The 24,838-nt window shown below is 37.6% G+C and overlaps 1 protein-coding gene across 8 annotated transcripts in view; it reads right to left on the reverse strand.

Annotated features, from left to right (window-relative positions):
• ABCC9 (ATP binding cassette subfamily C member 9) overlaps positions 1 to 24,838 on the reverse strand; it is a 149,419-nt gene that overhangs the window by 78,896 nt on the left and 45,685 nt on the right. For all 8 annotated transcript variants that reach the window (XR_003791130.1, XM_029205509.1, XM_029205513.1 and 5 more), the window contains 3 exons: positions 22,313 to 22,420; positions 6,967 to 7,039; positions 5,972 to 6,077 (listed from right to left, as the gene is read on the reverse strand). Coding sequence is in view for 7 of the 8 variants with exons in the window: in XM_029205509.1 (XP_029061342.1) it covers positions 5,972 to 6,077; positions 6,967 to 7,039; positions 22,313 to 22,420 (287 nt within the window). In the remaining variant the exon portion in view is untranslated. The remainder of the gene's footprint in view (positions 1 to 5,971; positions 6,078 to 6,966; positions 7,040 to 22,312; positions 22,421 to 24,838) is intronic.

Below are 24,838 nucleotides of genomic sequence, written 5' to 3' on the forward strand. Positions count from 1 at the left end.
AGATGAAAAGCAAAAGACAACATGCTTGGCTTGAGGGTGTCTCAGTCTAGGAAGGAGACCAGCCCACATTATTTATTTGAACAAACTGCAGAGGGACCAGAAGAGAAGGTACATTTCAGTCCACCTGGGAAGTTAGAGAAGATTTTGTCAAAGACACAACATCAGAGTTGACACCAGAAAAAAGAGTGAGGCCGCCAACCTGGGAGAGGGCATTACAGAGGAGGTATGTGTATTTGAAAACTACCTGCAGTCCAGTGTTACTGGAACACAATGGAAAGGGTGGGTGGAATGGCAGGATAAGAATTTAAGAAGTTAGATAGGGACCACATTGGGAAAGGCCCTTTTATGCAAAGGTGTCTAGAATATTTCTTCTACGCTTTGGCCAGTCAAGAAAAGAATTATAAGCAAGAAGAAAGTAATTAGATTTTCATGTCAAAAGGTAAATCTCACAACAGTGTAAAGAAAGGTGAGGGAGTGAGTAGTTCACAGTGAGTAGTTCACAAATGCGATTAAGTACCTGAATTGGGAAAATTAAAATAGATACAAAAATGGAAGAACAGACATAAGAAAAGTGATTGGTTGGATTTTGCAGGCGATAGAGAAATAAGAATCTAGGTTGAATCCTTGACCTCTGACTTGGGCTCCTACCAACTGATTTCAGGGGGTGAGACCACAACCCTTCCAGGATACAGGCGGAGAAACAGGTTTTGGAAACATGAGCTCAGTTTGGATGTGTTCAATTTGGAGCTTGTATAAGACTTTTTGGAGGAGCTATTAGGTTTTCAGAAGAAGGTTCTTGGCCAGAAATGTACACTGGTCTGTCATTAGTACTTAGAGAGAAAACTGAAGTCAAAGATATAAATAAAGGAAGGGGATCCTACAGTAGACTGTATATTCTTCCTCACCTTCCATCTCCACTCATATTGCAGCTCCTTACAGTTTAACTCATTAATTTTGGCTTATTCTTAAAATGTAAGTTCAAGGATCATTCATGTATGCCTCCCCCCTAAAAAAACCTTGTTGATCCCACAGACTCAACTCAGGTCACCTATGATTTGTTCTTATAAAACCCTGTACTTTTTCTTCCTGATATTTAAAAAATTTAACCAAATAATTTTGAAACTACTTTCTTACTTCCTCATGGCCTTTCCTGCTGAACACTACACTTCATGAGAATAGGGGGCTGGTTTCCCTTGTTCAGTTATCTACCCCCAACAATGAATACAATGATATGCATGCTACAGGTGTCCAATACACATTTTAAACAAATGAATAAGTATCATGGAAACCAAGAAAGGAGTTAGTTTCAAGGAGTCATCCGTGGTGAACAGTTTCAAAAGCTATGGAGAAGTTAAGCATGATTGAGAACAAATTATGACAATTGAGCATTTAGGCAGTCATGACAAGAACAAGGAGGTTAAGTGTGGGTAGATTCTTCTTTTAAAAGGAGAAATGTTCCCGTTGTTTATGAGATAGGAAAGACCTTTTTTAAAAATGGAGGATCATGGGAATTCCCTGGTGGTCCAGTAGTTAAGGCTTCACCTTCCAATGCAGTGGGTGAGGGTTCGATCCCTGGTCTGGGAGCTAAGATCCCACATGCCTTGTGGCCAAAACACCAAAACATAAAACAGAAGCAATACTGTAACAAATTCAATAAAGACTTTAAAAATGGTCCACATCAAAAATATCTTTAAAAATAAAATAAAATAAAATGGAGGATCATGGAATGAGGAGGGCAAGAAATTAAAGACTTCTATCAGAAAGAAGGGTTAATTCATGTAGTAGCGTCATGCAAAAGGCAAAACAGCGTATGGAGGATCTTCACTTCTGAAGTCCTCCCCTTGCAGGATTTAGATATATTTTCCTTTAAGAGTAAAAGTTAAATCACATATACTAGTTTCAGAGGAAGAAAGAAAAGGTAGATATAGATCCATTTGTAGGTAGTCATTTCCCATGAACAAATTAAAAAATTATTCTCTTTCATTTTCCATGAGTAATGTAGCCCTTAACTTCTAGAGACCACCTCTCCAAACTTTTCACTTAACGATGTGTTTAATCAAATTCAACTGAGGAAGGTTATTTTCTCTCTTCCTAAATAAATAAATAAATAGTTAGCTCCGAAATCTAACATCAGATCTTATCTGATTACATGAAAATCACCGGTTCCATGTCTGTAGACTCATCGTCCACCATTCGATGTGGCAGTGAACAGGGATGAAGGCAAGCGAGAAAGCGAGGAGGTCAAATGGAAAATCCCCTTCTGGACAATGGCATCCAATTTCACTTCCACATGCAGGGTCTTGTGTGTATTTTCCTCCAAGAGTAAAAGTTAAACTTGGTATTCTAGCAACTTCCAAGTTCATGGTTGGTACCTTACGGAATGGGAAAGAGTGACTTTTGCAAGCTTAAATCAGGAACAATATTTGGAAGAAGGGGAGCTAGATGTGGGCGCAAATATGCTATATCATGTCTGATCCAGATAAGCTGACTCATGTTATCACCCCTTCGTGCCAGGCAACATCACATGAAAAGGAGTAACTCCTCAATTCGCCAGTCCTAGAGTAACTCAGCCACTGTTATAAAGCCAATTAGCAAATTAGCACCAAGACATTAGCAAATAGAACATCATGACAGATGGGGTCTGACAGAATGGCTGATGGCATGGGCAAGGTGGAAGAAAAAGAAAGGGAAACCAAAGATAAATGATGGCTATGTCTCACATGATTACTACAATTATTACACATTCTGGACTCCTTCATTGGAACGGTCCATCAGGTAAAGAGTTTTATTTAGTCCTAGTTCCTAAGATGTCAGTAGGAATTATTATTTATCATGACAATTAGGAAAGGACAACTTCAGTCAGGCAGGACATTTGCTTTTCAACAAATACAGAGCACACCCAGATGCAGGGGCAAGAACCCTGGCATTCTGACAAGTTTGGAGAATTTTTCAGTCCCTCCCTCATCTCTCTCTCCTTTCTCTTCTGGGGCTACTGCATGTCAGACTAGGTCAAACGTAGCAATTGCCAAGGAGGCATCTATGTATAAATGTCTTTGTGTACCAAGTTCTACCCATGTAGGTCTATCCTGGATGAGCAACAGTGCCTTCTCTCCCGCCCAAAGTAAATATTTCTTGCTGCAACAGGACAGAGTACTTTATAGGACTTCGGTCCTGCCATCTATGCGGACACATTTAAAAATAAAATTCACGCAACCAGAGATACGTGCAGTGATGAAAGAATGACAGCAAGGCACTTGGTGCTTTACCATAACATTTAGTTTATTGCTTTGCTTTATTTTGTTTTGAGCTTTAGAAATTCGGCAAACAATTCAGTCTGCTGCGGTAAAGTACTTCTTCGCATTTACACACCATCAACCTATCAATATTGGTAATTTCTAAATTAGCTTTACTCTAATAATGTTTATATGTCTTTCCTTATTGGACTAGGCACAATTTTTTTTTCCAGGATGAAAAGTCATTGCAAATAACTCTTTTAAAAGGGTCAGTATTCTCTGAACATTCCTGATTTGAAAATACGTTTTATCAGATATTAAGGATACCATGGAAAAAAATTAAGTAGTTCTCGTAAATAAAGAAAAATAAAACTTCTGTTAGCTTATCTAATCTCTTAGGGTGTTAGTTTTTAATTTGTGTGTGTGTCAGACACACGCAAATATTTTTTGAAGAAAATTTCAGTCCTTTCTGCCATGAAGAGATGGGATTATTGTCTATTAAGGCAAGTATTCATAGAGAGATCATTTTTAAATTATAGTGATTCTATAAATACTTAGAATTTTCTTAAATCCTTTCTCACATCTTCATTCTATTGGCTCTGACTTTAAGATATAACCTTTTCTTAGCTTTTTTAATATTAGGATCCATGGGAGGTATTTCTTTCCTATTTCTTTAAAAAAAAAACCTTAAACTTTATTAAGTATATGTGTGTTTTTTATCTCTTGTTTCCCTCTTTGACTAGCTTTCATGAAGCTCAGAGTGGAATTTGGGACCCATGTGTTATAAACATGCAAGACTCCAATGCATGGATTTCTACCTATTAATTGCTCAGATTATTATTTAAACCTTATTTTCCTTCTTGATATCTTTATTTTTCAGGCTTTATTATAGTATGTTATATAAAATAATTCACAACTTTTATGAAATTAGATAGGATATAAATGGTATAAATTTGCTTAAGATATATATATATATGTACCCATATATATATATGTATCTTGCTTAGAAACTCAATAAATAAGTAGACTGTGTAAAATACTTTCCTAATTCCCATATCATTTATTTATCCACTAACAAAATGATAATGATTATTAGTGATAATATTGGGAGTCAATTTGGCCCAAGTGGAGCTAATCTTAAGTAATACTAGAGAAGACTAGATTTTAAGAACATTCTAGAGATATGAAAATAAAATCTCATGCTTTTTCTGTCACATTCTCTCATTCTTTCTCTCTGTTTTAATGCTAGTGAAACAAGGTAAAAACAAAACCCAAATAACTTCATTATAGCCGTACATGTCATATAATATAAGTTAATCCAGTAAAACCTGCTTCTCAAAGCCTGCATCCATCCAAGATGGCAGGTGATGGTGGCAGGGTACACACCACCTAGCATCTGACTTTAGGGATCAACAGGGACCCATCATGAAGCAAACTGCAGGGAACAGCTATTACTGAGCTCTCTACTGGGTAAGCACTAAACAGTTTCATGTCTACCACTCCAACAGGAATAAACTGTACCCTCAACATTTCTCAGCCTCCTTCTTTCACCAAGGATACCAAAAATAGGATTTATAGTTCTGCTGTTTCCAGCTCAAATTTCACATCCAAGCATCTCCGTCTCTTAATTGGAGTTTAAAATAGAGTCTATTCTAAAAATGCCTATAAATAGTTTTTACTCATTCTTAAGAGATGCCTGTGTATGTAAACAGTAGGTTAAGCCACAATGGAACTTACAATGATAAGAACTAAATGATATTAAAAGACATGTGTAGGTCTAGGGCAAGGTTTCCTCAGCACAACTGACATTTGGAGCCAGATAATTCTTTGTTGTGGGGAGGCGGTCCTGTGCATTGTAGGATGTCTAGTAGCATTTCTGGCCTCCACTAACTAGATCGGTAGCAGCCCAATTCCCCTAGAATGACAATCCAAAATGTCTCTAGACATTGCCCAATGTCCACTAGGGACAAAGTCACACCCGGTTGGGAACCACTAGTCTATAATCCAATATCTTAGATAAACTGTAAACAATTTCTCCATAAACTGCTAATGGGGGGGGTCTACCAGGTAGATCAAACTAAAGAAATATGATTCATTCTTTATTACACAATTATATAATATTATGGTTCTGAGTCACTTTATTACTACAATGTGCTCTGAAGAACCCAAAACAACCATTCAAATATACAGAAGAAGCACCATGTCTTTGGAGTTGCACAACACACTAGTCTGACCCAGTCATGTCCCTAACTAGACACTTCTAGTGTCTAGTTTAAGTTGGATGTGAAGAGAAAAGGCTGATTTCTCAGCCCCTTATGAAGAGTTTGGAAAAGATTATTCGATATTTCTTCTTTGAACATTGGACCACTAAAGCTCATATGCATATATGCTTTATAAATAATGCAAGTTTTCCATAACTTCTTTGATGATGGGATGAATTTTTACATTGTATTTCTTTGAGTGTTACTCATATAACTTTCAAAATCTATCTTTACAATCCCAATCTTACTTAAAAGCAACATACAAGTTTCTCTCTGATAAACCTCTGTAATAAATTGCCTTATAATTTTTAATTTACAACATTTAAAGTCTCCACTAATTTGATCTTTTTTTAAGCTATGCTTATTTCTGAGGGGTCCTCAGGCTCCTAACACGGAAATCTATTGCTCTAATTTCTTCCCTTGAGAGATCATCAGTTGTATGACAGAGCAACAGAAACTAATTAAAAATACACATACTTGCTCCAGTGAACTTTTCCTTCCACTGTCTGCATCTCACCGAGGATGGCAAGGAGAAGAGAGGACTTCCCACATCCCACCTGGCCCACAATCATGGTTAACTGACCTACAGAAAAGAAACAAAGGATAATAACAGGATGAGATGGAATTCACTTAGTAAAATAAAATCAAAACACATTTAGAAAAGGCTGATGTTTCACAATCAATGGGCCAGTTTTGGTCTCCAGCAATAAAGTATTCTCAACAGCTCCCTTCCCTGATACTAAGTTTTTTGGAAAATAGAAGAAAAATTAAAATCTATAGGTCTTGATGTATTATTTTTAAAACTCTCAGAATAACTGACACTAGTAAAAAAAAGCTGTGAAATACTTGCCTAAATCATCTAGATTATTGTTACCTTTATTATTCAATTCATTCAGGAGAAAAAGGCAATTTTGACTAAAATAGGTAATTGGGCTTAAAATGATTTGGGGGCTGTTCTTAAAATACTTTGATGTGCATGTATAATAGAAAAATCCCAACTACTGACCATGAGGTCAAGTCAAAAAACTAATTCTATTCAATTATCTAGACATTTTAAATAAAAATATTGGGTATTTATGTCTTAAATATCTTGAAAACTTCATCAGGTTTCCTCAGGGATAGAAAACTATTTTCTCATACATCCTTTCTTTAAATTCTTTCTTCAAAAAAATGAGAAATGAACTACTCCATTATTTAAATGCCACAAATCAGCAAATAAACTGAAAGCAATTCATTTGGATGGTAAATAACTTGTCCAAAGGTCCACACTCTGTAGTGTAAGGCAGGCAGGTCTTATAATTCCCAGTCATCCTCACAGTGATACAGGGGTTCATGAGCTTCATGGTGCAAATAAATATTAGTTACGTTTGTCTTGAAAAAGTCTTTCTCTCCTTTTGTTAGGCTCGGTTATGTTGGAAAACCATGGTCATGATAGTTAACAATTACAAACCCGAGTAACAAATGATTCTTACCTGTTGGAATTCGAATATTTATATTAGATAAGGTAGCTAAACCACTGCCCCATGAAAAGTACCCATTTGTGACCTAGAAAATAAGAATACAGAAATTAAATTATGTAAATATGTGGTGTTAGAGAATTACTCCAATTAAAATAGATTTCTTTATAAAGCGCTGTAAGACTTTCAACACGGTAGAGCACACGGTGCTGAAATTCTAATTTAGAGTTACAACTGCTTAGAGGTATCAGTGAAACACGAAAAGAATGGAAGTGAGAGGAGGGTCTTTGAATTAATGGTATTATGAAGAATGCTAAAAATTCCAACAATTTTCCCTGAAAATTTGGGATCATTTATATGTGAACATTCTTAAAAATCAATCACCCAAATATTTTCCAGTGTAACTGCTACACTGATGATTTTCACACTGCTGCAATTCCCAGACTCCTGTGACGCAAAGTAAAGAACAGAAATAACTACAAATTATTCCAACAAAATGACTCCACTAGCTAAGAAGGAAGGTTTTGTAATGAATAAGTTTCCTGAACTATGTGGATTTATCACTCTTCATTGATCTTAAAAGAAAAAGTAAAGGGGAGGAAGAAACAGCACAAAAATGAGGCAACATTGCTTGGTGGTATAAACCCCAACAACCAGCAAACAAACAAAAAGACCTTAGAGTCATCCAAAGCAATCCATTGTTTTAATATGTGTCAAGAAAACTTGATAGTTTTAACAGTTACAAAAATGGGAAATGAAAGAGGTATAACAGAACCCAAGGGTTGGAAGGGCGAACAGAGACAGATGAGGGGAGAGAAAGTGCCTGAAAAATTAGAGGAAACTAAAGTAAGGCTGCACTTTGCTCATAAATTAATATTTTGTTTCCAAACCCCAAGTGATGAAATTTCTAAGCACATTTTTGTTCAGGAATTTTGCAGAATAGATTGGTAATATCTAAATTATAACTAAAAATATCCTTAAAATGAACAACTAAAGAGTGCAAAATTTACCTGAAAAGGCTAGATTATGTTTTTCCATGTAAGTTTTCTCTAGCGTGGAAAATGTATGGCATTTAATAATATCCATCACATAGATATGCATGAAATTAGTCCTGGAAGGAGGGTGGCCTGGAAGGGCTTAATAACTAATTACTTTAAAAGTACCTGCTGAGCACCCAGTCAATGTGAAGTCCTGCGTTAGGACTGATGTGGGCTACAAAGAAGCTTACAGTCAATTGAGTAGTAAACCAAGCCAAGAGAGTATGAGCTAAGTAACAAATAGAGGGGCAGACAGACGAAAGTGCAACAGTAGTTCATAAGGAAAATCATTTACATCTGAGATGAGTCAAAAAAAGAAAATATTTTGAAAAAGGAGGGCCTTTGAGCTAGTTTTGGAAAATATGCTGAATTTCAGCAAAGGTATTTCTGAGTAAAGAGTTACAGTGAGAACAGGTTCAGGATCAGAAAACCATGCAGCATGTTATGAGAAATAATGAATAAAGCTGGCTGGGGCAGAGGTTTCAGATACAGTGGCTAAGTGACAAAGGATGCTCAAAGAAAATCTAGTCTTCAAGGCTGAGAATCCCTCTTTCTCAGAGAAAGTGGAGAGCAGGCTAAACGAGGTGCAAATACAGGTGGGCTGGGGAGAGGGTCAGCAGGGAACTGAGAGGCCCTCCATAACAACCTTTATGTTTTCAATGAATTGAAAGGGAAGGTTATCTGTAGAAACAGGAGGTGGCCAAAGGAGAGAGAGAACGAGGTGGGAGGAGATTGGTGACAGATGAAGAGCTACTGTAGGTGATGGAGAATCATGCTGAAGGGAGGCATGGGAAAGGATTGCCAAGGACCATAGAGAGTCAGCCGAGGGTGGAGATAATGAAGCTCTGGCCATGCCAACTTGTACCATTAAGTTGTTTTCTCCACAGAACTTAGCACCCTGGGTACAGGAGCGCAGAAGGCATGGGGTTGAATGGTTACAGAAGGATGTGAAAGGGCTGGGAGAAAGAAGGGGCTCAAGTTACCACAGGTTGCAATGAGGTTAAAAGCCAATGGTGGTGTGATGAATTGGGAGATTGGGATTGACATATATACACTAATATGTATAAAATGGATAACTAATAAGAACCTGCTGTATAAAAAAATAAATAAAATAAAAAATAATGCGGGGGGAAAAAAAGCCAATGCCAGTGAAGGTGAAGCCCTGAGGGAGCTGGAGGGTAGGGCTGTGATGTCGGTGACTGGCTGGTATAACAGAGGCTAAGATCTCAGAGGGGCTGTGTGTCTAAGAGATGGCCAAGTGTGAATGCAGGTGAGTTTGTGGAAATGGACGGGTGGTCGATTAAGGGGCTTGGGGGCTGGGATACTAGATGGGCTGTGAACCTGGAAGTTTAAATCACATCCAGGTGTGGCACTTACTAAGGTAGAAAGCTGGACTTGGAAACAGGCACCTAAATCTTCATCAGTGAAGGTGGGTGAGTGATTATGAGGTCCTCTGATCACAGATGTGAGAAAGGTACAACATGCCACAGCTTCACAAGAGTGTGAGAGAGGAAAGATGTGGTTGGAAACCAGCAGGGAAGAACCAGAAGAATACAGTGTCACCTCCTGATTTGGTCCTACACAGAAGTGTAAGAGTGAACAGAGCTCACTTGAGAGGGATGGAGGACAGTCAAAGTGAATTCCTCCCGCTGTGATTTGCCCTTCCATTCCTTCCTCCCTTTTACAAAATCGTCTCACTTCTCCACCATAAGGGTTAAAATCCTGGCTTCCCAAACTAGCTGTTTGACCTTGGAAAATCAGCTAATACATAAATCTCCACAAAGGTACATAAAAGGATAGGTACAAAGGTGGTTATCACAGCATGGTTTGTGTTGGAGGAAGGATGGAGGCCAACCCAGCAGCCATCACTAGGGGACAAGTAAAAGGCAGGGATGCATACTATAGAATGCAGTGGTGCAGCTAGAAGGAGCAAACAATTTCAGGAAATTGAAAATATAAATGTTCATGACAATACTACATATTTCATAGGTATATGAGCGTATTTAAGTGCATATATTGAGAATATTATTGCTGGCACTGTAATGTTGGGAGGATGAGGGGATATAGGTATAAGGATCAGGGATAAAGGGAAAGGATGAATTAAAATGTAAAGGCAGGAAAGAGACAATGCAAAAAGCCACCTATTGTATGATTCCATTCATATGAAATATCCAGCATAGGTAAATCCGTAGAGACAGAAATCAGATTGGTGTTGGCAGGGGCAAGAGAAAGGGGGAAATGGGGAGTGACAGCTTAATGGGTACGGGGTTTCCTTTTGGGGTGATAAAAATATTTTGCGACTGGTAGATGGGATGGTTGTAAAACTTTGGGAATCTAAAGGCCACTGAATTGTTGACCTGAATATGGTTAATTTTATGCTGTGTGAATTTCACCTCAATTGAAATAGTTTTTTGAAAATCTAAAGGCAGGACCTTCCACACACCATTGTCCATTCTCTCCTGCCAAAAATAAATAAAAATGCTGAGTAAAACATAGTTTGTAAAAAAACCTCATTAAAGCAAGGAGTAAGGAAATGTCTAGTGAAAGTATAAGGAGAAGTACAAAAAGATATATACACTCTAGAGCACCTAAGCTTCTTTCCTTCCAAAAGAGCCAAGAATAGCTATTTTAGAAGGAAAAAAATAAGGTGTAAGAACTTGTCCTAAAAAATGTCAGTGTTTATTAGAAAGCTATAATAATCACAACAGTGGAATACTGGACAGACAAATCAGAGAAAAATAAAGAAAGAAATCTATGTGACAAGACGGCACTAAAAGTCAGTAGGTACGGTGACTGATACACAGTGCCTGGATAACCCGACATCATATAAAAAATTAAATCCGACCTTACCGACTTACTACTAAATGCAGTAAAATGACTATCACTAAATTTACTACTGCTAAACTTACAGCTAAAATTATTTATTACTGATTTCCCTACTAAATCACAACCTTACTTCATACCAACCACAAAAACAGATTTTAGGTCAATTAAAGTACTAAAAGCAAAAGGTGTAGCTCCAGGGATTTTAAGAACTAATATTATCTTTATACCTTTTGGTAGAAGAAGATTTCTTTCTTTTTTTTTTTTTTTAAATTTTTGGCCACGCCACGTGGCAAGTGGGGTCTTAGCTCCCCAACCAGGGATCAAACACATGCCCCCGACATTGGAAGTGAGGTCTTAACCAATGGATCACCAGGAAAGTCCCCAAAAACGTTTTCATAAAGGAGGCAAAAAGCAAAGCATTAGCCATAAAGGAAAAGTTCTATAAGCTAGATTACATTAAAATTAAGAATTTCTGATACCATAAAGAGAGTGAAAAGCCAAGCTATGAAGTGGGAAAAGAATTCCGTAACATATATAACTGCCAAAGTAGTACCCAGAATTTTTTTAAACATGGGGAACAAATAACCTGGCAATTCACAAGAGGAGCTCCAAACCCAAATGGTCAATATATATAGGAAAAGGTGCTCAACCTCATTAGAAATCAGAAAATTACAAATAAAAACCACAGCAAGATACAACTGCACCTCCTCCCAACACACAACACACATTTTGGCAAAATATTGGAAGCCCTGGTGAAGAGGGAGACCAACTGGAATTCTCAATCACTATTTTTCTTTTTTATAAATTTATGTATTTTATTTATTTTTAAATTTTTGGCTGCATTGGATCTTCGTTGCTGCATGCAGGCTTTCTCTAGTTGCGGCGGGCGGGGGCTACTCTTCATTGCGGTGCGTGGGCTTCTCATTGCGGTGGCTTCTCTTGTTGCGGAGCACAGGTTCTAGGCGAGCGGGCTTCAGTAGTTGTGGCACGTGGGCTCAGTAGTTGTGGCTTGCAGGCTTAGCTGCTCCATGGCATGTGGGATCTTCCGGGACCAGGGATCGAACCCTGTGTCCCCTGCACTGGCAGGCGGATTCTCAACCACTGCACCACTAGGGAAGTCCCTCAATCACTGTTAATGGAAGTGTAAAATGGCACAACCACTTTAGAGAAAAGTTGGCCATTGTGAAGAAAAGTTGAGGATGTACAGCCCTATGACTCAGCAATTGTTCACAACAGCCTCAAAAAAAATAACCAAAAGTCCATCAAAAGTAAAACAGATCAATAAATTCTGGTATATTCATACAATGAAATGATACACAGTGATAAGAATGAATGAATTACAGCTTCACATAGCAACATGGATGAATTATATCCACATAATGTTGAGCAGAAGCAACACACATACACGTACATGCACATATTCAAAACTTAAAAAAACTAAAGCAGATTTTTAGGGAGGCATACATAGAAGGATGATCAAGGAAATGATGACCAGACCACAAAAGTCACGGCGGCGATTATATCTCGGGGGAGAGATAGAGAGTGCAGCTAAAGTGTGTGCTGGGGGGACCTTCAGAGGAAGCTGATGGTGTTCTTCACTTGGTAGTGGTTGCACAGGTATTTACTTTTTCATTTAACAGTGCATACATGTTGTATGTACTTTTCTGTAGATATGTTGTATTTCACAATAAAAAAGATTTCAAAAATACAAATGAGTAATAACCAATTTGGGAATTTCCACTATGAATAAACGGTGAATTCGAGCTTGAAGGGGTACTTGAAACTGCAGTGGCCATTCAGTGGAATAGCAGACTCCAGGCCATTGATGAGCAGGGGTTTGTTGTTTTTTTGTGGGTTTTTTGGTGCATGAAGGGTCAATTCTGGGAAAAAAAATCATGATAACCTCCCTTTTTTCCATGAAAAATGAAAAATTGAATACAGCACACGGAAAAGATGTATTTTTAGGTTCCCACTACACTGAATAGAAAACGTCAATTAAAAACCACTTTTTTTTTAGTCACTAATATATTGTTATTTTCTGGGCATATTTGAGAATTGACAGCATAGAGGACCCTTTCTAGTCTCTCATTACTTACTTCTTCATAGCTTAGTTCACACCCTACTTGTACATTATAATTGTCTAGGGAACTACTAGAGATGTTTTCAAAAATGATGCCCAGGTTTATATATATATATACATATATATATATATATATATATATATATACACACACACACACACACACACACACATACACACACACATACATACACATATACATATACATATACATATATATATATATATATATGTGATTCTAATGTACAGCCAAGATTAAGAATCACTACAGGACTTGCCTGGAGGCACAGTGGTTAAGAATCCACCTGCCAATGCAGAGGGCATGGGTTTGATCTCTGATCCGGGAAGATCCCACATGCCGCGGAACAACTAATAAGCACACGAGCCACAACTACTGAGCCTGGGCTCTAGAGCCCAAGAGCCATAATTACTGAACCCACATGCTGCAACTACTGAAGGCTGCGTGCCTACAGCCTGTGCTCCGCCACAAGAAAAGCCACCGTAATGAGAAGCCCGTGCACCGCAACAGAGAGTAGCCCCCGCTCACTGCAACTAGAGAAAGCCCGTGCACAGCAACGAAGACCCAACGCAGCCAAAAATAACTAACTAAATAAATATTTAAAAATGAGTCACTACAGCTCTTTGAAATTCACAGGTGTTATACCTTATCCTCAAAACAACCATACTAAAATGGCATCCCCACCTCAAGAGGAGCAGACCATGGCTCAGAGAAGCAATTTGCCCAAATCACACATCAAATTAATGGCAAAGGGAAGGCTAGCATTAGCTTATTCCATCCAGTAACGCATTTGCTCCAGTTGCTAAAAGTTTATTGTGGGACAGGTATGGTGTCAGGCAATAAGGAGAGAGACAGGAGAATTAAATGTGGTTCTTGGCTTTACTGTACCACTCACTGAGCATCCCTCACTCTGACTGGACAGGGCAGGGAGTGAGACAGCCCCAGCAGCCAATGTGGCTAGTCTTCTAAACAGCTAGTTTCCAGGACTCCGTTGGCTCTGATGTCCAGAGGCCCTCGACTGCTGCAGGCATCTGTTCTGGTTCCTGCATAACCCTGATCCCTTCCTGGGGCTGATCCCAACTCTCAGTCCTCAGCCTGTGTTCCTGTGGTGGCCTGTTCTATGAAGCACTCATGCTTGGGAACAGTACAAACGGCTGAGTTTCAGTAACAAAAAACAAACAACCCTTTTGCATGTAGCTGTCCAGTTTTCCCAGCACCACTTATTGAAGAGGCTATGTTTTCTCCATCGTATTCTCTTGCTTCCTCTGTCAAAGATAAGGTGACCAAATGTGCGTGGGTTTATCTCTGGGCTTTCTATCCTGTTCCATTGATCTATTATTTCTGTTTTTGTGCCAGTACCATACTGTCTTGATTACTGTCGCTTTGTAGTATAGTCTGAAGTCAGAGAGTCTGATTCCTCCAGCTTTGTTTTTCTTTCTCAAGATTGCTTGGACTATTCGGGGTCTTTTGTGTTTCCATACAAATTGTGAAAAATTTTGTTCTGGTGCTGTGAAAAATGCCATTGGTAGTTTGATAGGGATTGCACTGAATCTGTAGATTGCTTTGGGTAGTATAGTTATTTTCACAATGTTGATTCTTCCAATCCAAGAACATAGTATATCTCTCCAACTGTTTATATGATCTTTAATTTCTTTCATCAGTGTCATATAGTTTTCTGCAGACACGTCTTTTGTCTCTCTAGGTAGGTTTATTCCTAGTATTTAATTCTTTTTGTTGCAATGGTAAATGGGAGTGTTTCCTTAATTTCTCTTTCAGATTGTTCATCATTAGTGTATAGGAATGCAAGAGATTTCTGTGCATTTATTTTGTACCCTGCTACTCTACCAAATTTGTTGATCAGCTCTAGTAGTTTTCTGGTAGCATCTTTAGGATTCTCTATGCATAGTATCATGTCAGCTGCAAACAGTGACAGTTTTACTTCTTTTCCGATTTGGATTTTTTTATTTCTTTTTTTTGGCTAAAACTTCCAAAACTATGTTGAATAATAGTGGGTAACATAGTCTTTTTCCTGATCTTAGTTGAAATGGTTTCAGTTTTTCACCATTGAGAACGATGTTGGCTATGGGTTTGTCATATATGGCCTTTTTTATGTTGACATAATTTCCCTCTATGCCTACTTTCTGGAGAGTTTTTATCATAAATGGGTGTTGAATTTTGTCAAAAGCTTTTTCTGCATCTATTGAGATTATCATATGGTTTTTATCCTTCAATTTCTTAATGTGGTGTATCACATTGATTGATTTGCGTATATTGAAGAATCCTTGCATTCCTGGAATAAACCCCACTTGATCATGGTGCATGATCCTTTTAATGTGCTGTTGGATTCTGTTTGCTAGTATTTTGTTGAGGATTTTTGCATCTATGTTCATCAGTGATATTGCTCTGTAGTTTTCTTTTTTTTGTGACATCTTTGTCTGGTTTTGGTATCAGGGTGATGGTGGCCTCGTAGAATGAGTTTGGGTGTGTTCCTCCCTCTGCTACATTTTGGAAGAGTTTGAGAAGGACAGGTGTTAGCTATTCTCTAAATGTTTGACAGAATTCGCCTGTGAAGCCATCTGGTCCTGGGCTTTTGTTTGTTGGAAGATTTTTAATCACAGTTTCAATTTCAGTGCTTGTGATTGGTCTGTTTATATTTTCTATTTCTTCCTGGTTCAGTCTCAGAAGGTTGTGCTTTTCTAAGAATTTGTCCATTTCTTCCAGGTTGTCCATTGTAATGGCATATAGTTGCTTGTAGTAATCTCTCACAATACTGTGTATTTCTTCAGTGTCAGTTGTTACTTCTTTTTCATTTCTAATTCTGTCGATTTGAGTCTTCTCCCTTTTTTTCTTGATGAGTCTGGCTAATGGTTTATCAATTTTGTTTACCTTCTCAAAGAACAAGCTTTTAGTTTTATTGACCTTTGCTATTGTTTCTTCCATTTCTTTTTCATTTATTTCTGCTCTGATCTTTATGATTTCTTTCCTTCTGCTAACTTTGGGGTCTTTTTGTTCTCCTTTCCCTAATTGCTTTAGGTGTAAGGTTAGGTTGTTTATTTGAGTTTTTCTTGTTTCTTGAGCTAGGATTGTATTGCTATAAACTTCCCTCTTAGAACTGCTTTTCTGCATCCCATAGGTTTGGTGTCATCATGTTTTCATTGTCATTTGTTTCTAGGTATTTTTTGTTGATTTCCTCAGGAATACCTAAATAGACATTTCTCCAAAGACATACAAATGGCCAACAGGCACATGAAACAATGCTCAACATCACTAATTATTAGAGAAATACAAATCAAAGCTATGAGGTATCACCACACACCAGTCAGAATAGCCATCATTAAAAAGTTTACAAATAACAAATGTTGGAGAGGGTGTGGAGAAAAGTGAACCTTCCTACAGTATTGGTGGGAATGTTAACTGGTGCAGTCACTGTGGAAAACAGTAGGGAGGTTCCTCTAAAAACTAAAACTAGAGTTGCCATATGATCCTGCAATCCCGTTCCTCAGAATATATCCAGACAGAACTATAATTTGAAAAGATACCTTCACTCACTGTTCACTGTGGCACGATTCACAATAGCCAAGACATGGAAACCACCTAAATGTCCATCGACAGATGAATGGATAAAGAAGATATGGCACATATATACAATGAAATACTACTCAGCCATAAAAAGAAGAATGAAATAATACCATTTGCAGGAACATGGATGGACCTAGAGATTATCATACTAAGTAAAGTAAGTCAGAAGAGAAAGACAAATACCACATGATATCACTCATATGTGGAATCTAAAATATGACACAAATGAAGTTATCTATGAGACAGAAACAGACTCACACACATAGAGAACAGACTTGTAATTGCCAAGGGGGAGAGGGGTGGGGGAGGGATCGATTGGAAGTTTCAGATTAGCAGATGCAAGCTATTATATATAGAATGGATAAACAAGGTCCTACTGTATAGAACAGGGAACTATATTCAACATCTGCTGATAAACCATAATGGAAAAGAATATGAAAAAGAATGTATATATATATATATGTATAACTGAGTCACTTTGCTATACAGCAGAAATTAACACAGCATTTTAAATCAACTATACTTCAATAATATAACTTTTTTAAAAAAATAGGCTATTTGACAATGCAAGCCAAAAATGGGCAGAAGATCTAAATAGAAATTTCTCCAAAGAAGATATACAGAATGCCAACAGACACATGAAAGGATGCTCAACATCACTAATCATTAGAGAAATGCAAATCAAAACTACAATGAGGTATCACCTCACACCAGTCAGAATGGCCATCATCAAAAAATCTACAAACAATAAATGCTGGAGAGGGTGTGGAGAAAAGGGAACCCTCTCGCACTGTTGGTGGGAGTGTAAATTGATACAGCCACTATGGAGAACAGTATGGAGGTTCCTTAAAAAACTACAAATAGAACTACCATATGACCCAGCAATCCCACTACTGGGCATATACCCTGAGAAAACCATAATTCAAAAAGAGTCATGTACCACAATGTTCATTGCAGCTCTATTTACAATAGCCAGGACATGGAAGCAACCTAAGTGTCCATCGACAGATGAATGGATAAAGAAGATGTGGCACATATATACAATGGAATATTACTTAGCCATAAAAAGAAACGAAATTGAGCTATTTGTAATGAGGTGGATAGACCTAGAGTCTGTCATACAGAGTGAAGTAAGTCAGAAAGAGAAAGACAAATACCGTATGCTAACACATATATATGGATTTAAGAAAAAGAAATGTCATGAAGAACATAGGGGTAAGACAGGAATAAAGACACAGACTTACTGGAGAACGGACTTGAGGATATGGGGAGGGGGAAGGGTGATCTGTGACAAAGTGAGAGAGAGGCATGGACATATATACACTACCAAACGTAAGGTAGATAGCTAGTGGGAAGCAGCCGCATAGCACAGGGATATCAGCTCAGTGCTTTGTGACCGCCTGGAGGGGTGGGATAGGGAGGGTGGGAGGGAGGGAGATGCAAGAGGGAAGAGATATGGGAACATACGTATATGTATAACTGATTCACTTTGTTATAAAGCAGAAACTAACACACCATTGTAAAGCAATTATACCCCAATAAAGATGTTAAAAAAATAAAAAATAAAATAAATAAAATTTATATTTCCCTGATGAAAAAAAATTAAAAAAAAGAAAGAAAAGAAAATTGAAATCATATCAAGCATCTTTTCTGACCACAACCCTATGAGATTAGAAATCAATTACAGGTAAAAAAACGTTAGAAACAGAAACACATGGAGGCTAAACAATACGTTATTAAATAACCAAGAGATCATTGAAGAAATCAAAGAGGAAATCAAAAAATACCTAGAGACAAATGACAATGAAAACACAACCATCCAAAACCTATGGGATGCAGCAAAAGCAGTTCTATGAGGGAAGTTTATAGCAATACAAGCCTACCTCAAGAAACAAGAAAAATCTCAAATAAACAATCTAATCTTACACCTTAAGGAACTAGAGAAAGAAGAACAAACAAAACCCAAAGTTAGTAGAAGTAAAGAAATCATAAAGATCAGAGCAGAAATAAATGAAATAGAAACAAAGAAAACAATAGCAATGATCAATAAAACAAAAAGGTGGTTCTTTGAGAAGATAAACAGAATTGATAAACAATTAGCCACACTCATCAAGAAAAAGAGGAAGAGAACTCAAATCAATAAAATTAGAAATAAAAAAGGAAAAGTTACAACAGATACCACAGAAATACAAAGCATCCTAAGAGACTACTACAAGCCAATACTCCTATGCCAATAAAATGGACAACGTGGAAGAAATGGACAAATTCTTAGAAAGGTATAACCTTCAAAGACTGAACCAGGAAGAAACAGAAAATATGAACAGACCAATCACAAGTAATGAGATTGAATCTGATTAAAAATCTTCCAACAAACAAAAGCCCAGGAGCAGATGGCTTCACAGGTGAATTCTATCAAACATTCAGAGAAGAGCTAATACCCATCCTTCTCAAACTCTTCCAAAAAATTGAGGAAGGGGGAACACTCCCAAACTCATTCTATGAGGCCACCAACACCCTGATACCAAAAGCAGACAAAGGTACTACAAAAAAAGAAAATTAAAGACCAATATCACTGATTAATATAGATGCAAATATCCTCAACAAAATACTAACAGACAGAATCCAAAAACACATTAAAAGGATCATACACCATGATCAAGTGGGATTTATCCCAGGGATGCAAGGATTCTTCAATATACGCAAATTAATCAATGTGATACACCATATTAACAAATTGAAGAAGAAAAACCATATGAGCATCTCAATAGATGCAGAAAAAGCTTTTGACAAAATTCAACACCCACTTATGATAAAAACTCTCCAGAAAGTGGGCATAGAGGGAACCTACCTCAACATAATAAAGCCCATATATGACAAACCCACAGCAAACATCATTTTCAATGGTGAAAAACTGAAAGCATTTCCTCTACGATCAGGAACAAGACAAAGATGTCCACTCTCTCTCGCCACTATTATTCAACATAGTTTTGGAAGTCCTAGCCACGGCAATCAGAGAAGAAAAAGAAATAAAAGGAATCCAAATTGGAAAAGAAGAAATAAAACTGTCACTGTTTGCAGATGACATGATACTATACATAGAGAATCCTAAAGATGCCACCAGAAAACTACTAGGGCTAATCAATGAATCTGGTATAGTTGCAGAATACAAAATTAATGCACAGAAATCTCTTGCATTCCTATACACTAACGATGAAAAATCTGAAAGAGAAATTAAGGAAACACTCCCATTTACCACTGCAACAAAAAGAATAAAATACCTAGGAATAAACCTACCTAGAGAGACAAAAGACCTGTATGCAGAAAACTATAAGATACTGATGAAAGAAATTAAAGATGATACCAACAGATGGAGAGATATACCATGTTCTTGGATTGGAAGAATCAATATTGTGAAAATGACTATACTACCCAAAGCAATCTACAAATTCAATGCAATCCCTATCAAACTACCAATGGCATTTTTTACCGAACTAGAACAAAATATCTTAAAATTTGTATGGAGACACCAAAGACCCTGAATAGCCAAAGCAGTCTTGAGGGAAAAAATCAGAGCTGGAGGAATCAGACTCCCTGACTTCAGACTATACTACAAAGCTACAGTAATGAAAACAATATGGCACTGGCACAAAAACAGAAATATAGATCAATGGAACAGGATAGAAAGCTCAGAGATAAACCCACACACCTATGGTCAACTGATCTATGAGAAAGGAGGCAAGGATATACAATGGAGAAAAGACAGCCTCTTCAATAAGTGGTGCTGGAAAACTGGACAGCTACATGTAAAAGAATGAAATTAGAGCACTCCCTAACACCATACACAAAAATAAACTCAAAATGGGTTAGAGACCTAAATGTAAGACCACACACTATAAAACTCTTAGAGGAAAACATAGGAAGAACACTCTTTGCTATAAATCACAGCAAGATGCACCTCCTAGAGTAATGGAAATAAAAACAAAAATAAACAAATGGGACCTAACGAAACTTCAAAGCTTTTGCAAAGCAAAGAAGACTAAAAACAAGACGAAAAGACAACCCTCAGAATGGGAGAAAATATTTGCAAACGCATAAACAGACAAAGGATTAATCTCCAAAATATATAAACAGCTCATGCAGCTCAATATTAAAAAAACAAACAACCCAATCAAAAAGTGGGCAGAAGACCTAAATAGACGTTTCCTCAAAGAAGACGTACAAAGGGCCAAGAAGCACATGAAAAGCTGCTCAACATCACTAATTATTAGAGAAATGCAAATCAAAGCTACCATGAGGTATCACCTCACACCAGTTAGAATGGGCATCATCAGAAAATCTACAAACAACAAATGCTGGAGTGGGTGTGGAGATAAGGGAACACTCTGGCACTGTTGGTGGGAATGTAAATTGATACAGCCACTATGGAGAACAGTATGGAGGTTCCTTAAAAACCTAAAATAGAATTAGCATATGACCCAGCCATCCCAATACTGGGCGTATACCCAGAGAAAACCATAATTCAAAAAGACACATGCACTCCAGTGTTCATTGCAGCACTATTTACAATAGCCAGGTCATGGAAGCAACCTAAATGCCCATCGACAGACAAATGGATAAAGAAGTTGTGGTACATATATACAAAGGAATATTACTCAGCCATAAAAAGGAATGAAATTGGGTCATTTGTAGAGATGTGGATGGATCTAGAGACTGTCATATGGAGTGAAGTAAGTCAAAAAAACAAATATCATATATTAACGCATATATGTGGAACCTAGAAACATGGTACAGATGAACCGGTTCGCAGGGCAGAAATAGAGACACAGATGTAGAGAACAAAAGTATGGAAACCAAGGGGGGAAAATGGTGGGGGGTGGTGGTGTGATAAATGGGGAGATTGGGATTGACATATGTTCACTAATATGTATAAAATGTATAAGTAATAAGAACCTGCTGTATAAAATTTTTAAAAAGTATGCTAACACATATATATGGAATCTAAAAAAAAAATGGTTCTGATGAACCTATGGACAGGACAGGAATAAAGACACAGATGTAGAGAATGGACTTCAAGACACGGGGAGGGTGAAGGGTAAACTGGGACGAAGTGAGAAAGTAACATTGACATATATACACTACCAAATGATATAAAATAGATAGCCAGGGGGAAGCAGCTGCATGACACAGGAAGATCAGCTCAGTGCTTTCTGATCACCTAGAGGTATGGGATAGGGAGCAGGGGAGGGAGATGCAAAAGGGAGGCGATATGGCTATATATGTATACATATAGCTGATTGTTATACAGCAGAAACTAACACAGCATTGTAAAGCAATTATACTCCAATAAAAATGTTAAGAAAAAAAAAAGGCTGTTTGAGATGAGTCAAAGGCAGTATTGGGAAGCTGGGTGGAAGCACACAACCCAGGTCTAAGCCTTTCCTGGTTGTAGATAATTGCAATCTAATCTACTTCCTTAAAAACTGGACTTGTAATATGGGCGTTCTCTAGAAATTAATCTACTTGGTAGATAAACATAAGAGTACGAGTGGGAATACGTTGGATACTAGCTTCTAATGCAGATTCAGAAGAAAGATTCATCCTCCAGTTATTTAAACAACTGCTGGAGCAAAGCTGTGGCTGGGAGGCAAGGCAGCACTGAGAATTATAAACTTATCAGAATATGTTTGAAAATGTTATGAGAATGAGTGACCATGCTAAAGAGACTTTAAAGACACAATGTAGGACACTTTTGCAGAACTTCATCATAAAATAGTAACATCAATGTTTCTATTCATGTAAGAATTCAGGAAATAAAATAACCTTTATTGCAATATCCTCGGTCTCCACGGGACGCAGACGTCGTGTTGACTGCTCGTAGCTGTCCAGGTGATACCTTCCAGGCTGCTTCCTGTTTATAGTTTTTGGCTGCTGCATTCCACATGGAAAAGAACACAAGTTGAAGGTCTATGAGAAAACTGAGTTTTTACTGAACATTAACTCACATTGCTAATTCTCCACTTAAGCTCTAAGAAAAAGAAATGAGTAAAGTGAATGTCATATTTTAATTATTTCTATGGTGTCCCCCTGCCGCCAAAAAAAGCAAATGATAATGAAAAAGCGTTACACAATAATTTTAAACCTAATTCACAAACTTTTTAAGAAAGATAAAAATATGAAGATGTGATACTTGCAAACGATAGAAGTTAAAGTGCTGAGCACCAAACTAGGCTTTGGATATTCTTTCTCCAGCTTTCTGGATGAACAGGCCCAGGCGGTAAAAAGCTGTGTGTCATGGCCAAAGGCAAGCAGGCTAACTCAGGGTAAACTAGAATCTAATTCTTAGGCCGTCGGGCTTGTAAATGTTCCAACAGTGCATTTTTGGTCACCCTCTGAATCATGAGGATTTTGAATCCAATACACTCAAATAAATCAGACTGGGCTATATGTCACCCGAAGATCCATGGTGGAATGAGAAAAAGCATAAAGATCTAGGACTTTTTTGCCTATAATATGTATATTATTTCATAAGGAGATCCATAAGCACTGTAGAATGATCTAGTTTTTCTCAAATGTTATAGCATTGCTCTGAGCCAAAGGACTAAAGAAAGTCTCCATAAAACAGAGGATGCCAGCGAAAGCTAGGCAATCTTCACATACTTAAAATGAGCTCCAATTAGGTCATAACTAGAAACTTGTCATTCTCTAATTTTGAGTTTAATTTCACATAGAGACAAATGACTGAAGAGAAGGTAGAAAATTCAGTTCTGTAAACCTCTAATTTAGAAAAATATATAAGCTCAAAATTTGTCCCAGAGATCTAGTAAGCAAGTATTTCGACATAAATGATTATCTGTCTTACTTAAATACCTTATAGAGATTATGAAAGCTAAATAGTAAAACACTTTAAAACTGTTATATTACCTATAAAAAGCAAAGGATTCTAGAATTGTGAAATTTTTTCTTTTTTCCTTTGGCTTGGAACGGCAGGTTTAGCTTTTTGATAAATCTGTTGAGTTCTATTATGGGAATCAGGAATGTCCTCGAATTATCAGTAATTTAATCTGAATGAGGTATCGTCCTCCAATTTATATCCATCAGCGTATCAACAGAATATCAAACTACCGAATAGCGCATCGCTAAGCTACACGCCATTCAATACGGAGATTAAAAAGTCACTGAGCAGGACTATCAGTGTTCTGTTGCACAGAAACTACTGAATGCATTTTAAATTTTAAAAAGAGAGAGAGAAAGAGTGCTCATGACATTTTTAGTTTTGTTTTTCTTCCCACAGTCCTCACAGATAACCTTACACGAGAGATGTAGAAAGTCACTATCCTTTAAGCTGAGTATATTTCCCACACAAGACAGGTCTACATCTGTACCTATATTCTCTGTCTTCTAGAGTCATAACTTCTATAGTAGTATCGCCCCCAGAGTTCCAAAAGGAATGACTTCATGTTCTTCACAAAACTAAGGAGAGGTTGGGAGGAGGAGACGTGTTGACAGAGATTTGAGTCGGAGTCTCACAGATGTAATTCGAAGAAACTCTGGCTCTAGGCTGTCACTAATTCTCCGTGGAGATTCTGCAGCCAAAACCACTTAACTCTAAGCTTTTACAGAATACATAGCATCTAAGCGCTCTCAAGTAGGAGTTTCCATTAGTGTTCTTTTCAAACACACAGCTTTTTTCTCTTCATTTTTAAAAGTTTGTCATTTGTGGTTTGGCCCATCAGCAGTGATGAATGGCCCCGAAAGACATCAGAAGTCCAGTCTGGTTTCAATAACTGAAGATACTGGAGGCAACTGAAGGGGATTCTTTTTTCCTTCCAACCTTTGCTCAGTTCAATATTTCTCCTATCCCTCATCTCATACAAACCACTCTTCAGATTTCCCTCGCTCCACTCCCTCAAACTTGACCTCCTCTGTTCCCTTTCCTGAGGTCATCCCCCTCTGTTCATCCCTACATCTCTGAAAGATGATCTAACAAGTTCTTTGGGAATCTATCATCCAAAGTGAGACAAGGCAGGTTCTAATCAAATGCTTGACTTTCCTGCTGCCCTAAAGTGTACACAGTCTATGACGTGTTCCTGTCTTGGTGTCCGTGTCCACACAAGAGCACACAAGCATTTTCAGGCTTTGTTACTGCAGCGTCTACAAGCATGGGTGGTGGTTCCTACTCAGACAAAATCACACCTGCTCAACAAAATAACTCGACAGAGAGTAAAAAAATAACTCCAGAAAAGCAGAAGAAATCAGCAAGTCTAAAGACAGCCAAGTGCTTGTCTTAACTATTTTTAGCATGATGTGAATAAAAATTTAACACAGACTGACTTCCTGGTGAAGGTT

The sequence above is a fragment of the Monodon monoceros genome, unplaced genomic scaffold (assembly GCF_005190385.1).
Source record: "Monodon monoceros isolate NGI ecotype Baffin Bay Population unplaced genomic scaffold, NGI_Narwhal_1 Super_Scaffold_6, whole genome shotgun sequence".
Taxonomy (NCBI): Eukaryota; Metazoa; Chordata; class Mammalia; order Artiodactyla; family Monodontidae; genus Monodon; species Monodon monoceros.